Here is a 15,066-nt window from a genome sequence, read left to right as displayed (position 1 = left end):
AGAGAAATAAAACTTTAAAGGAATTTTCCTTTAATTGCTAGAGGTGGAACGTGCTGAAGTATTTAATGACTTACAGTATTTACTTTATTCCAGGCAAGGCTGCTCACATTAAGGCCCTTGGTTAAGTCACAGGAAAAAGACCAAAGTCGTTCCAGATTGGCTGGTATTGTTGATTGTTCTATGCTTATTTCTATTTCTTCATCGCCCTCTCTTTTAACTTCCTCCTCTGCTTTATCAGGTTTTTCTTCTTCCAAACTTTTAGACTCTCCAGGTTCAGGTTCTATAATTAAATAGTAGTATCATTGTCCACAGGTGAAGGGCTACCAAAAGCTCCAAACAGCATCTCTATCGCTGAAATTTAAAGCACTGGATCTGCTAGATTGTGTAACTCAAGTGACAGGGCACTGTGCATGGTAACCTGGACCTTCTGAAGTCTTCTGATAGCAGTTTTTCTGATCACTCAGTAAACGGGCCAGATTAGCACATTCAAAAGATGGACGTTACCTCTAAAATGCAAAACTGGCATAGTGTTTATTTTTTGGTTGGAAAAGAAGTCAATAACTTTACCTTAGAAAGCATATTACAGAGCTGAGGAGACAGCTCAGTGAGTAAAAGTGCTTGCTCTGCAAGCATGAGGACCTGAGTTTGTGTCCCCAGAACCCAGGAGAAAAGAAAAGTATGGCTGCATGTGCCCATAACCCCAGCATGGTGGGGCAGAGCCGAGCAAATCCCTGGAGATTGTTGACAAGCAAGCTTAGCCAAAGCAAGGAAGTGAGAGATCTGGTTCAGTGAGAGATCTTGTCTCTAGGCTAAGGCAGACGGCAGCTGAGGAAGACACCCAACATCCTTCTCTGGCCTCCACATGTGTACACATGGGCATGGGCACTCACTCATTCATGTGCAAGCACCGCCCACACATAGCACCATAAACACGCACATACACATGCAGTATATATCTCAATTTGTGTTATACTCATGGACCCCTTGAAATTTAATTGAGGTAGAAATCTCCTGAAATTTGTTTTCAGATTTCTGATTACTTTCTGATATGCAAATATCTCAGCAGTCTACCTCTTATTTATATGGATCAATCAGCATCCATGAAAGGGTTAGATGTGATGTCTTGATAAAGGCAAAGGCCCCTAACTTGTCATTTAGAGCTGCAGAATCACTGAAAAAAAATGTGTGTGCATATTTTTAATTTTTATTTTATGTGTATGAGTGTTATGTCTGCATGTGTGTAAGTGCGCCCACGTCGTGCACTGCCCTTGGAGGACAGAAGAGAGTGTTGGATTCCCCGGAACTGGAGGTATGAACAGTTATTAGCTGCTATGTAGGTGCTGGGATTCAAACCTGCATCTTCTTCAAGAATAGTCAGTGCTCTTAAAAAACCCAAAAGTTATGAAAAAAAAGCATTTCCCATAATAATAGACACATACACAATATAAAGGACGTGTTAATTTGCTCAGGTTGGTGTGATGACTAATCTTCACTGTCAGTTTAACTTGACTTTTGAGTTACTTCGGAGACAACTCTTGGACTGTCCGTTGGGGTATTTCCAGAGAGGTTTAACTTAGGAGGGAAGGTTCATCTTGAGTGCGGGTACCTGACAGAATATAATTGGAATCACAGCCTGCCACATTTTCAGACTGGATTTGTTTACAAAGTAATATGTATGTAAGTTTCCCGTGTGAGCTCATATTTTGATGATCGACACTGAATAATATTCTATTATTTTGATGTACCTCAATCTGTTTATCCACCCACCTAGTGATGGACATTTTAGTTGCTTTCAAATTTGGGGAATTGTGAATAAAATTCCTATAAACATTGTACATAGAGTTTTTGGTAGGTGTGGATACAAGACTTTTTTCTCATTTGAATACCTACCAAGGAGCAACTGCTACCTGTTCAGTAAGAGTATACCGAGTTGTCTAAGAAGCTGTCAAACCGTGTTCCAGAGTGGAAAACCACTGAGCAATGGATACAAGACTTTTTTCTCATTTGAATACCTACCAAGGAGCAACTGCTAACTGTTCAGTAAGAGTATACCGAGTTGTATAAGAAGCTGTCAAACCGTGTTCCAGAGTGGAAAACCACTGAGCATTCCCACCAGCCATGAGAGTTCTTGTTCCACATCTTCACAGGCATTTGGTATGGCCACGTGTTTTGGATCTGGCCATTCTAAGAGGTGTGCAATGTTAAACAACTTCACTGTCGCTTTAATTTCTAATGCCCCAGTGATGTATGTCATATGATCATTTGCTATTTGGGTATCATCCTTGGTGAGATATCTCTTCAAATATTTTACTAAATTTTGAGACAGGGTCTTGCTATGTAACCCAGGTTTTGAACTCCTGACTCTCTTGCTGTGATTACAGATGTGCACCACAGCATTAACCTTCTTTTCTCATTTTTAAGTCATGGCTGGGGGTGTTGATTTGTTGCTGTTTTAGACAAGGTCTCATGTAGCGTAGGCTGAACTTGTAGCTGAGGCTAGCCTTGATCTCTTGGTCCTTTTGCCTGCACAATTGAGTGCTGGGATCATAGGCATGTGGCATCACCACAGCAAGTTGTTCTTTATTGTAAATTTTTAAGAAATTTGTATATATTTTTCCTAGTCATTTATCAGACATGTCTTCTTCAGATATTTTTTTCCAGCAATTTGTCTTTTTATTGCCTGACAGCATCTTTGTTAAGGAAGTCTATTTTATCAATTAGTTTTTGGAATACATTGTGTTTTGTGGGTTTTATGTTAAATATTGCAGCACCTAAGATAATAGTTCCTCTTACATTATTTTCTAGAAGTTTTGTATTTTATACTGGGATCCATAACTCATTTGAGTTAATCTTTGTGGATTTCAAGTTCTGTGGTTGGATTAACTTTCTCTGTGTGGATGTTCTAAGATCATTTGGTGGAATGTCTAGCTTTTCTCTGTGATACTGTCTTTTGCCAAAGATCGGTAGATTGTTTATGCAGACTTGTTTCTGAGATCTCCAGTCTCTTCTCTCCTCTGCCTATTTGCTCACCAGCCGCACACTATCTTAACTTGCTACCTGGAAGTTCCTCCAATCGCTATGGCAGCAAGCTATATTCCCACCTCCTTCCCAAGCTCCTTGGAAGGAGTCAAGGTGTGGGGGGGACCAGTTACTCCTCCCACCCAATCTGTTGACCTTAGCTGCATGAGGGGGAGGGGCTACGGATATATAAGCTGAGAACACCACTAGGCAGCCTCCCAACATTTTGTGTGGCTCTCGGCAAGTCACAGGATTTATGTTTGGGTGTGGGCTTTCCAGCGCAGCCACAAATGGGGGGGGGGAACCTCCCACTATTCTGTAAGTAAACCAGCACCCCAAGCTCAGTTAGTAAGTCCAATAAACTCATTAGAATTTTCCAAACAGCGGTTTTGGAGAATTCTTGCCTCGGGTTCTGTAAGGACGGTGGGAAGAAGGAACCAGACGCCACATGTGCCTTTCAGCAGTGAATTTGACCCTGCACAGCTCTAGCTTAACATTAAGCCATGAGGTCACATGGTCTCAATTCTTCAACTTTGTTCTTCTCCTTTAACAATATGTTGAATATTCTGGGTTTAATAGTTATTACCAGTCCCCATCCCCTCAGTCCCCTTTACGTGTGTTGCTAGTGACTGAGTTTTCTTGTTCACATTTTTCTAGTTCATAATACTGACCTTAACAACAACAAAAACAAAGTTAATTTTTGGCTACCTACAGGGTCTGAAATATCAAGCAGAAAAGTATAGCCAAAAGACAAAATTATTGGTAATAATAATAATACAAAACAAAGAAAATAGACTAGACTTTAAAATAGACAACAGTAATTCAGGCCTTTTACAGGCCTTCACATCAAATCCCGAGCATGAGCTACTGAAATGCCAGGTAAAACAGCAAAGCACCCCAGCTACAATACAAAGATAAGCTCTACTTACCTGAGTCTATTTAGATAGATTTATGTAACTCTATCAATAGTCATAACCTTACTTCAAGCTTTGGTTTTCTTTATTCTTTTGGGATCATTGTTATTCAGTGGTTACAACCGCATACTATCTTCCTTTTAATCTATTCCAACATTATATTCTTTCTTAAAATTACTCTTTTGTGTCTCACTACATGTTCTTTTTTAACTTTATTTTTTATTTTTGAGATAGGGTCTCAATAGGTAGCCCTGGCTGACCTGGAATTTGCTATGTAGACCAGACTGGCCTCAAACTCACAGAGATCTACCTCCCTCTGCCTCCCAAGTGCTGGGATTAAAGACATGTGCCATCACACCTGACTTTTGCTACAATACATAGCCATCATGGCCTGCAAGATGACTCAGAAAGTATAGGCACTTGCCACCGAGCCCAGCAATCTGAGTTTGAGTCCCAGGACATACATAGTAAAAGGAAAGACCCAATTCTATAAAGTTGTCCTCTGACCTCCACAAGTGTGACATGAGCACCCTTCCCCCTCACTCACACACAACAACAAATATTCTTTAAAGAGAACTACATTTTAATACATACGAAAGTCTTAGCCAAACACTAAATGAAAAATACACAAATAACCCAATGATGAACAAGTACCCAACATTACAATCTTTAGGGTAACATTAAGAGGATTTTAATGTCTTTTAGGGGAGGGGGCATGAACTGATGCGTTTAATTAAAGTTACTTATACAAGCATGGGCAAGAGATTGTTTGTAAGTGCATGGGCAGTTTGCCACCGGCTACAGTAATGAAGAAAGCGTCTCTCCCTCCTCCAGCAACCACAAATTGCCTATAAATCTGCATAAAGGTGTGGACCTCATGGACCATCCTCACCTTGCAACAGGTAACTGCTATTTGGGAAGAGGAAATTGATCATCAGGAGTGGGACAAGAAAGGGTGACAGGAGTAAATAGGATCAAAGTACATTATATATATGTATGAAAATATCATAATGAAACCTATTATGCATAACTAATATATTGTAATAAAAATTTTTTAAAAGGATTACCAGTATCAGGTATTATGAATTGAGCACCTGGGACTCTTCTATACTGCCCATGGGGGTGTAAGGCAGTATAACTCTTTGATAGCATAACTTTTCCTGAAATAAAACTGAATACATATTTGCCCAATGACCAGAAATTCAGCTTGTAGTAATTTTAACCAGAGCAACTGAAGCATGTCTACCAAAAGCCTCACCCAAAGACTCATCTATAACAGCCTCAAAAGGAAAAAAGAGTTGATCAATCAATAGGTGAATGGGCAAATTATGATGGTATTTTCATGCACTGGAACACTTCTCTGAGAAAAAAATGAACTATTCTGTGTATGCCAATCTAGCTGAATCTCAAAATGAGTAATGTTGAACAAAAGAAGCCAAACTCAAGAGTATTATTTTGATTTTTATATTACTAAATTTATTTGTGTGTGTGCACGCATGCATGCGTGCACGTGTGTGTTTGGGTATGTACACAAGTATGGAGGTGGGATTTGCAGGAGTCAGTTCTCTTTTTCTGCTGTCTGTCCTGGAGATCAAACTCAGGCTGTCATGCTTGGTGGCAAGTGCCTCTACTTGCTGCCATCTCACCAGCTTAAAAAAGAGTAATTATTATGTGAATGTACTTACAAAACATACCACCAGTGGGAAAATTCATTTATGGTGATAGGTATCAATTTCATCACTGTCTAGGGATGGGTAATGTTTATTTGGAAGCAGAACACGATAATATTTATAATCTTTGTTGATCAGGATATTGGTTATGCGAGTATATAAATTTTCAAAATGTGTTAAAAACACAGTTTAAGGGCTGGAGAGATGGCTCAGTGGTTAAGAGCACTGACTGCTCTTGCAGAGAACTCGGGTTCGATTCCCAGCACCCACACCCACATGGCGGCTATGAACTGTCCTTGGCCCCCGTTCCAGGGAAATCCGAAGCCCTCTTCTGACCTCCGTAGCATTGCACGACAGGGGTGCACTCACATACATGCAGGCAATACACTCATACACATAAAATGAAAATAATAAATAATATGTTTTTAAAAACACAGTTTAAAAATAGACATATTACTCTTTGTAAATCTTACCTCATTATTTTCTATGCTATTCTAATTAGTAAACAAGTGATATACCAACAGTTTTGTTTGTAAATGTCAATATTTACAGTACTTTAAATTGCAACCAGACAGCTCCTTGGATATAAGACAGAAATTCTGCATACATGATAAAAAATTTAAATAGGAATCTAACATGAAAGAGGAGCATGGTTTTAAAATACTGTTCTAGATCTCTTTAGGCAAATAGCTTACAATCATTTGGCACACATACTATCTTGTAATCTATTTTTTTAATTCAAATTTTTTATTTATATTTTATATGTATGAGTATTTTGCCTGCATGTATGTAGGTGCACCATGTGTATGCAGTGCTGTGGAGGTCAGAGGAGGGTGTCAGATTCCCTGGAACTGGAGTTACAGATGGTTGTTAGCTGCCCTGTGGGTGCTGGGAACAGAACCCAGGTCCTCTGCAAGAGCAGCCAGAGCTCTTAACCATCTCTCCAGCCCCTTGTTATCTAATTTTTTTGATGTAACCAGTTACACAAGGTTAACTGTAACTAAGTTAATGAAAGTTGGGACTACAACAGGCAAAGATAATAAAGGGAAGGAGTGGACTACCAAATAAATTTCAGTGGTCTCTCAATTGTAAAGTGTCTCCAAACAATAGAATGACGAAGCTTCTGGCCAGATTGCAGCTATCTTTAGAAGGACACATGCCAGATGTGTAGTTTAGTGCAGGGAAGGGGAAGGCTCTAAATACTTAGAGCAATCAACTGCCATAGGATGATTAGGATAAATCTGAAAAATGGGAGGATGGTAGAAAAATTAAACCTGGAATCAAATGACTCCCTATATAACCTTCATAGGCCTCACTTAATTCACGTATTGAAAAACTGAATTAGATCAATCTTTAAAATCTTTAAAAATATTCAGGGGTCTAGAGGTAAAGCTCAGTGGCAGAACATGCAATGAGGCCCTGGGTTCAAGACCTAGTCCTAGGTTCCATCCCCAGAAAGTCAGAAAAATAAAATTTGAGAGAGCAAAATTAACATATTCTGTGAACACATGATAGGGGATTTGTAGTGACGAGAATGGGATAAACACCCCTGTAATGTGATCTGGGAGCAACTAAAACAGCCAGAAGCCGAGAGTGTGGATGGCAAGGGAAGAGGGAAGCACGACCCACAAAGAGGAACTAACTGAAGCAGGAAGCAGAAAATTTTGAATGGAAGGGGCAACCTTCCATGGATTCCTTAGTCTGGACTCTACTAATACTCATATGCTTAAGGCTTCAACTTATATAAACACATTCTTTAATAAGTGATAACTAGTGTCAACATTACATTTAGAAATATCCAGTAACATAATTCAGAATCTTTTCATTATTTGAGCTTTTCTAAACATGATTACTTTTTAAAAATGCCTTTTTTTAAGTTTCAAAATGAATTTAATGCATTTTATTCAAATGTCTCTTAAGAGAACTAAAGAAACAGGATTTCTTTAAATTAAAGAAAATTTGGAAGTCATTACACAACATTTTCAAAGAGCAACACTAAAATTAATTATTGTGATGAATGAACATGTAAATATACTTATAACTTTTTAATGATTATTTCCACTTCTATTTAGCTTTACAGAAAAAAATTATTAATAACATTCAACAATACCTAAAAAATATTTAAAATTTTAGTTTAGTAAAATATTAGTAATTCACTGGGCTTCCATGTAATCATCTTATTAATCAAAATATTTTTCATTTCAAACATTCAGGATTGGCTGTTTTGAATTATCAGGCAACTGAAGCCCAGCGCTGCCACTTTACACAGAAGTGCGTTCTTGGTGCCCTCAATAAATAAAGCAAATCAACCTTTTGATGTCATTCATGAATTTTGCATGTGGCCTTTTTTTATTTATTACTTTTTAAAAAATTATTTATTTAATAACCACATACTTAGAAGAAGCATTTCATTACAACAACATTGACATTCAATAACAATTTCCAGAGCTAAGATGCATCTCTTTCAAAATTGGCTGTAAAATTTTAGGTTTACAGTTAAATTATTACAGTTATACAATATTGTACTCAGTATAAACTCTACAAGACATAAAATTGAATGAGGTTTTAACCTTTAAAAAAAGATCATTTCATTTCAAAATATACTGTTTCATACAGAATCAGTTTTAATGTTACTAACACTTAGATTTTTGCACATGTCCCTAATCGCTATGTATCTAATTATTACTAGTCACAGTCTCTGAACATGGATATAAAGTTATCAGGTAGATTTCAACAGTAATGTTTTTCACATCTACTAATTATTAAGAAGCAAGTTTTTATGCTTTGAAGAATTTAAAATTTTTTTTAATTTAATAACCACATGATTAGAAGAAGCACTTCATCACCGCTTTAACATCTTCAGTAACATATTCCAGAGCAAGGATACATCTCTTTCAAAAATGGCTGTAAATTTTTAGGTTCACAGTTGAATTAGAGTTCTATCTTTATTTTGTAAGATATAAAACTGAATGAGTTTTTACCCTTTAAAGAAGATCTCCATTTCATTTTAAAATATGCTGTTTCCTACATTTTTAATGCTACTAAAGCTTAGATGTTTGCACATGTGTCTTTAATCTCTATGTATCTGATGATTACTAGTCACAGTTGGTTACACTCGGATTCTTAGTACCTGAGTATGTATATAAAGTCATCAGGTAGATTTCAATGGTAATGTTTATCACCTCTACTATTTAACATGAAGTAAATTTTTATGCTTCCTCCTCAAATGTCTTTATTTTAAGTTGTTGATTTTTCTGTGTGTATATCATACAGAACATCCCACACAATCTTACTCATCTATATATCCACTTTCCAAATGGCACACCCCATGGCCTCCCCCTCCCACATACTGGAGCTCATATACTCTGTCATCCCTGTTACTGTCTACTGTGTTGTTGGCGCCCTCAGCCATTCTCCAGTGCTCATCCATCTGCTGAATCTAGTCAGCCTATCTAGAGATCCTTGTTTTAGGAAGATCAGCTGTTCCTCATCTAGCAGCAATCAGTTGTCAATATTCCTTTAGATAAGATTAGGGTCTGTTGTTCATTTTCCCAGTTCTATGCTGGGTTACTGTCTGGGAGTCTCTTGCACTACCTTGGCCAATAACTCAAAGGAAGGTATCACCTGTCTGGCATTGTTTCTTGTTATGTAGCCTTTAGCTATACATACGGACTCTTAAAAATTATATTGACCCCATTAATCTTTGGTTATACATTCCTTTTGGGTATTTAAGACCATACGGTTGGCCCAGATAAAACAATTTATTTTTACTCTTAAGGTTGTTTGAGGATCTGTTCCTCAGGGGTAACATGGGTTTGGGGGAGCTCCTGGCTCTTTTCTTTTACCTTTTAAAATAGGGAGCTGACGATAAGTTGCAAGCTTTGGCTGAAATACATTTTCCATCAGAACCCGTTCCATGAAAAATAAGTCCTGCTGGAGCTTCTCAGATTTTAATATTGCTTCTGAATGGTCTTCCTCACCTTCATGAACCTTAGCCAGAATTACATTTTCTATATCCATTAGGGAACTCGATTCACTAGCTGTAAAATATAAACATGACTGATTGACAAACTATCCAAGTAACAGTAGATGGAGCATGCATTCTGAAGATTTAAAAAGTATTTTCATCCAGTTTCTAACAACTTGCAGTCATTTATTGAATCTTTTATCCACAAAGAAAATACAAACATATAACTCATTTTAGAATTCTTAATCTTTGAAATATACATTGTTTTTCTGGAGATAAACAATGGTAATCTGAGATAATATGTGTATATATTAATTCATTACCTGTTAATTTACCAGAAAACTATAGATTAACAGGTTAGGGGATGGCTCAGTTGTTCAAGTGCTTACTGTGCAAGCATAAAGTCCTGAGTAGTTTGAACCCAAGAACCGATGTGAAAAGATGGGTGTGGCGGTTCTGTTTCTAGCACTGGGGAGTCAGAGACGGGCTGGAGATACCAGGGGCTTGCTGGCTAGCCAGCTTAAACTAATGAGTGAGTCCCAGGTCCTTAAGATAGACTCTGTCTCAAAAGATAAGGTGAGAAGCCTGAGGAAGAAGACATCAGGGGTTGTCCTCTGGCCTCTACATACATACATGCACACACTAAATGTACATGTGAACTCATAAACACACACTTGCACCTGCACATACTTGAACATACATTTGTATGCACAAACCCCAACACTACAGATTCAGTAAAAAATAAAGTCAGATTTATTTCTTAGAGTTCTGAAGGTTGGAAAGTTCAGTCAGGGGGCTACAGTTGGTGAGGGCCTTCTTGCTGTCTGTCCACTACATGAAAAGAAGCATCATATGGCCAGATATAAGAAGCATGCAAGGTCTTTTTAACAATCTGAAATGGGAGCCCCATCCTCATGATGTTCTCTAACTACCTCCCCAAAGCCCACTTGTAACTAACATTAACATATAAATTTCTGGATTAAATTTCCAACAGATGAACTTTAGGGGGGACACATTAAAACAACAGCAGTAACTCTCCATACTTCAATATTCACATTGAAATAAGAGTTATCAGTCTTCAGATAAAGGTCTGGTTTTATTATTGTTTTTATGTGACCACTGTACTACTAGTATATTAGTTTGTTGCTGCTATAAAAATAGTATGGCTTCTAATAACACATATTTATTGTATTAAAATTCTGTGAGTTAGAGGATGTTACTTGTGTCACTGAACTAAAACTAAGTTGATGAGACAATATTCTTTTTTGGAGGTACCAGAGAGAAATTTGTCTTCTTGACTTCTGCATCTTCTTAAGAGTTACCCTGGGGCTGGAGAGATGGCTCAGGGGTTAAGAACACTGGTTGGTCTTGCAGAAGACCCAGGTTCAAATCCCAGCACCCACATGGCAGCTAACAACTGTCCGTAACTCCAGTCCCAGGGGATCTGAGAGCCTCTTCTGACCTCCGGGGACATTGCATGACACAGGTGCACTTACCTACATCCAGGCAATACATGCATACACATAAAATAAAAATAATAAATAAAATTTTAAAAAAAGAGTTACCCTGACCTTTCCTTTTCAAAGACAGTTACATTATGCCTCTCGGACCTTTCAAGTACTATGCGTGTAGATTGGGCCCAATCTGATTAACCAAGATAATCTCATTTGATGATAGGACTGTGATCTTCTCTGAAAAGTCCTTCCTCCAATGCAAGGCAACATACAGATGTCAAGGATGTGTACCAACTTGGGGACTACTAGTCCCATATTATACTACTTAATAAGTGCTTACTATAAAAATTTCAGTGCATTCCTAAAATGGGGAAAATGGGGATATTCAACTGGGAAGGGAGGAGAGGAGGACAAACAAGGAGCCATGGGATAAATGGAAGGAACTCAAGAGAGGGAGGATAGGAGACAGGTATTATCAAGGGGAAATGGGGGGACTTTAGGATGAGAGGAGGGAGGTTAGACATGGAGAGAGAGAGAGGAGAGATGAATAAAGATTAAATGGTGTGAAAAATCAGAGGGAAATGTATTAGCTCAAAAACCTACTGAAAAATACACATACAATATCTGCACATGATGAGTGCATGTGTATACCTGAAGGCCGTATGACAAGAAACACAGTGCCAGACAGGAGAAAGCTCCCTTCGAGTTATTGGTCAAGGCAGTCCAAGAGACTCCCTAAATAACAGAGGCTATTGCCACAGCCCTTGATTGCCTCCCAGAACTTAAAGACCCTATTGCTGAAGATACGACATACTTCAGACACAGGACTTGGAACAGTGGAGCTGGAACTGACCTGGATGTCTCCTCCTTCAAGACTAGCTCTCATAGTTGTGAAGGATACTATGTAAGCTGTTAAGGGAGAAAATCAATCAATGTTCCAATTCATCTGTAAAACCTAATAACCACAGTGACTGGCACAGCAAACTACCTCTATTGGTGCAGTAGTAGCACTGTTATCTAGGGGGTAATCAACAGCTATCTATCTACACGTAAAGCCTTATCAATGGGCAGGAACTCATGGGTGGCACTATAAACCTAGCCAAATACACATGGCAGGAGAGATCATAAATCGTAGAGAAAATCCTATCTCTGGCATATCTCTAGGCCAATTAAATTTCTTACCATATTCTAAATATGGATCCTTATAGTTACAGACAAGTCTACTGTACACCACTCATCGAAGAAGCTTCTTTTTGCAACAGATGGAGGCTACTGCATAGTTGCATAATTGGTCACACACAGAGAATATACATCTGAGAGATGCCCAGCCCTAAGTGACACATCTACAGTGGAACCTCTACACGTAAGGTTCATGGACCATAGCAGAACAGGGGTAGAGAGAAAACTAATACATCCCTCAGCTCTCACCAGCAAAGCTTCCTCATACAACAAAGTGCAATGCACACAGAAGGCCACAAGTGGCCAAGTTTTAGAGAATAAGAGACTGTAGAGTGGATATTAATCCTATATTAAACCACACTCACCTACAGCTCAGGAACCATTGCAGAAGAGGGGACAGAAAGATTGTTAAGAGCCAGGGTTGGTGCATGAACATAAGAAAACAGACGTTCAGGCCTCTGGGAATGTGCGACAATGGTGACAGCATGCATAAGACCCACGCTGACTCAATCAGACAAAAACCCAGCATAGAACTGGGGAATGGGCAGTGGGCCCAGCCTTAGCCAAGAAACTACTGGCAACTAATTACTGCAGGGTGAGGGAGAGTTGATCTTTTTTAAGGAAGTGACTCTAGATAGGCTGACTAGACTCTAGTGAATAAACTTGCACTGAGGGACATCTGGGTACAAATGCTTGACCGGATGGGCCTTAACATATATGAGACAATGCATGAAATCCGAGCCTACGGGGTGGGGGGTGAATGGGGAGAGGGGACCTAAATTTGATGATCTATTATATGAAATGTACAAAAACTCAATTACAAAGATTTTAAACTATTTTAAAAAACTAAATAGCCAAAATTCTAAAAATACATAAAGACCCGGGTTTGAATCCCAGCACCCACATGGCTGCTAACAACCGTCTGTAATTCCAATTCCTGGAGCCTCTTCTGTCCTCTGCGGGCATTGCACGACATGGGTACACTTACCTACGTGCAGGCAATACACGCATACACATAAAATAAAAATAATAAATAGAATACTTTTTAAAAATAGAGCTGCATGGATGGATGGATAGAGCTGCATGTCAACATTAAAAAAAACTTAAGTGCAGATAAAGTAAACATACTTTTCTTTATTCCTGATGTCAAAATGAACTAAGAACAGAGGAAATTATATAGAAGATAAACAAAAAGAGCCTTTGAAAGGAAGAGAGAAGAAAGATTAATTAGGGTTCTTGGAACCCAAGGGACAGCACAGTGGTAAGGTCTTTGGGGATTCTTTCTAGCTCATACATTCCAGATGCACAGCTAAAGAAAAGAGCAACTTGGAAACACCACTGGATATAGAGAGAGAAAATGCCCACAAGAAGCCTGTTCCCCCTATTCAGAGGACCACAGTGCTGCAGCTTTAAGAGGAAGGAAGCTTTTAGGTGACAGCCATCCTGCTATAGCAGTTCTATAACAGAACTGAAGAAAACAGTTCTACCTATTGTACAAGGCCACGCGACAGCCCATCTTCACCACGAGGCCCCTACACCATGTGTGGAAAAGAGAAGGTCCATTATAGGGCCAGGGCATTTTTCTCTACCAACATAACGAGAGTGTCAGACAGAAAGAACTGGGGAGGCTGCAATTTCACAGACAACAGTTTTCCCTTTCTCACCAAAGTGAGGTAGTCAGAGTTGAGTTGTCAGGAATCAGAACTTTTTTGACTGCCTCCTAGTAATGAGACAGCCTCTATTGTATGGTGTCAGTGGAAGCCCATCTTCACCACGAGGCCCCTACACCATGTGTGGAAAAGAGAAGGTCAGGGCATTTTTCTCTACCAACATAACGAGAGTGTCAGACAGAAAGAATTGGGGAGGCTGCAATTTCACAGACAACAGTTTTCCCTTTCTCGCCAAAGTGAGGTAGTCAGAGTTGAGTTGTCAGGAATCAGAACTTTTTTGATTGCCTCCTAGTAATGAGACAGCCTCTATTGTATGGTGTCAGTGAAGGCCGTATGTGGCTCAATAATGCAATTCTATGCACCCTGGCCACAAAGGATTCAAGGAAGCCAGAGTTCCCAGCACTGTTCAGAGGTCATAAGGATGCCCCTCCCTCAGGTGCTATACAAGGTCAAGTGAAAACTGGACTTCTGCTGAGTGTGAAGGTGCATGTTTATCATGCCAGAACTCAGGAGGCTGAGGCAGGAGGATTGTGGGTTCCAGGTCACTTGGACTGTTCAGTAAGACTGTCTCACAAACTCCAGATTTCCACCACCACTTAGCAGTAATGAGGCAGTGATTCCCATTTCCCTGCAGTGTGCTGTCAAAGCCTGCTAAAGTGGAAGGCTTACATCTAGATTTCATCTGAGAGTCACTGGCCCTTCCAAGAATAAAGAAAATTTCAACTTCAATGAAAACCATGATAATTAGCAGGCACAAACACCAAGATGAGAGAAAGTAGAATAATCTAACGAAAAATTTTCAGCAACCATCATAAAAATGCTTCGACAGAATTTATGAACATCCTTGAAACAAATAAGAAAGCATTATCAAAGGAATATAACACTTTAGCAAATGAAACAAGTGGAAATTATAGAGCTGAAAAGCATGTAATCAGGATTTAAAATCATAATTAGTGGGTTAAATGGCAGAATGGAAAGGACAAAAAAAAATCAGTGAACCCAAAGAAAGAACAATAGACATTACCCAATCTCAAAAACAGGGAGAATACAGGTTGAATGAATGAATAAATAGAGCCCAGGGACTTGTGAGAATAAATATAACAAAAGGTCTAACACTCAGGTCATTAGCATCTCCGAAGAAGAGAAAGAGACTGTCAGTGGAGAATACGCCCTAGGAAATGCAAACTGCAAACA

General features: G+C 38.9%; 1 protein-coding gene across 3 annotated transcripts in view; it reads right to left on the bottom strand.

The window, feature by feature from the left end:
* Positions 1 to 15,066, bottom strand: part of Wdr78 (WD repeat domain 78) — a 117,575-nt gene that overhangs the window by 32,807 nt on the left and 69,702 nt on the right. For 2 of the 3 annotated variants that reach the window (XR_003849225.1, XM_008831087.3), the window contains exons 8-9: positions 9,448 to 9,642; positions 75 to 280 (exon numbers count right to left, since the gene is read on the bottom strand). Coding sequence is in view for 2 of the 3 variants with exons in the window: in XM_008831087.3 (XP_008829309.1) it covers positions 75 to 280; positions 9,448 to 9,642 (401 nt within the window). In the remaining variant the exon portion in view is untranslated. The remainder of the gene's footprint in view (positions 1 to 74; positions 281 to 9,447; positions 9,643 to 15,066) is intronic. The other variant, XM_029562493.1, reaches the window with a different exon arrangement.

The sequence above is a fragment of the Nannospalax galili genome, unplaced genomic scaffold (genome assembly GCF_000622305.1).
Source record: "Nannospalax galili isolate Female #2095 unplaced genomic scaffold, S.galili_v1.0 scaffold553, whole genome shotgun sequence".
Classification (NCBI taxonomy): Eukaryota; Metazoa; Chordata; class Mammalia; order Rodentia; family Spalacidae; genus Nannospalax; species Nannospalax galili.
Note: the sequence above shows the minus strand (reverse complement) of the source record. Positions and strands in the feature narration are given on the sequence as shown.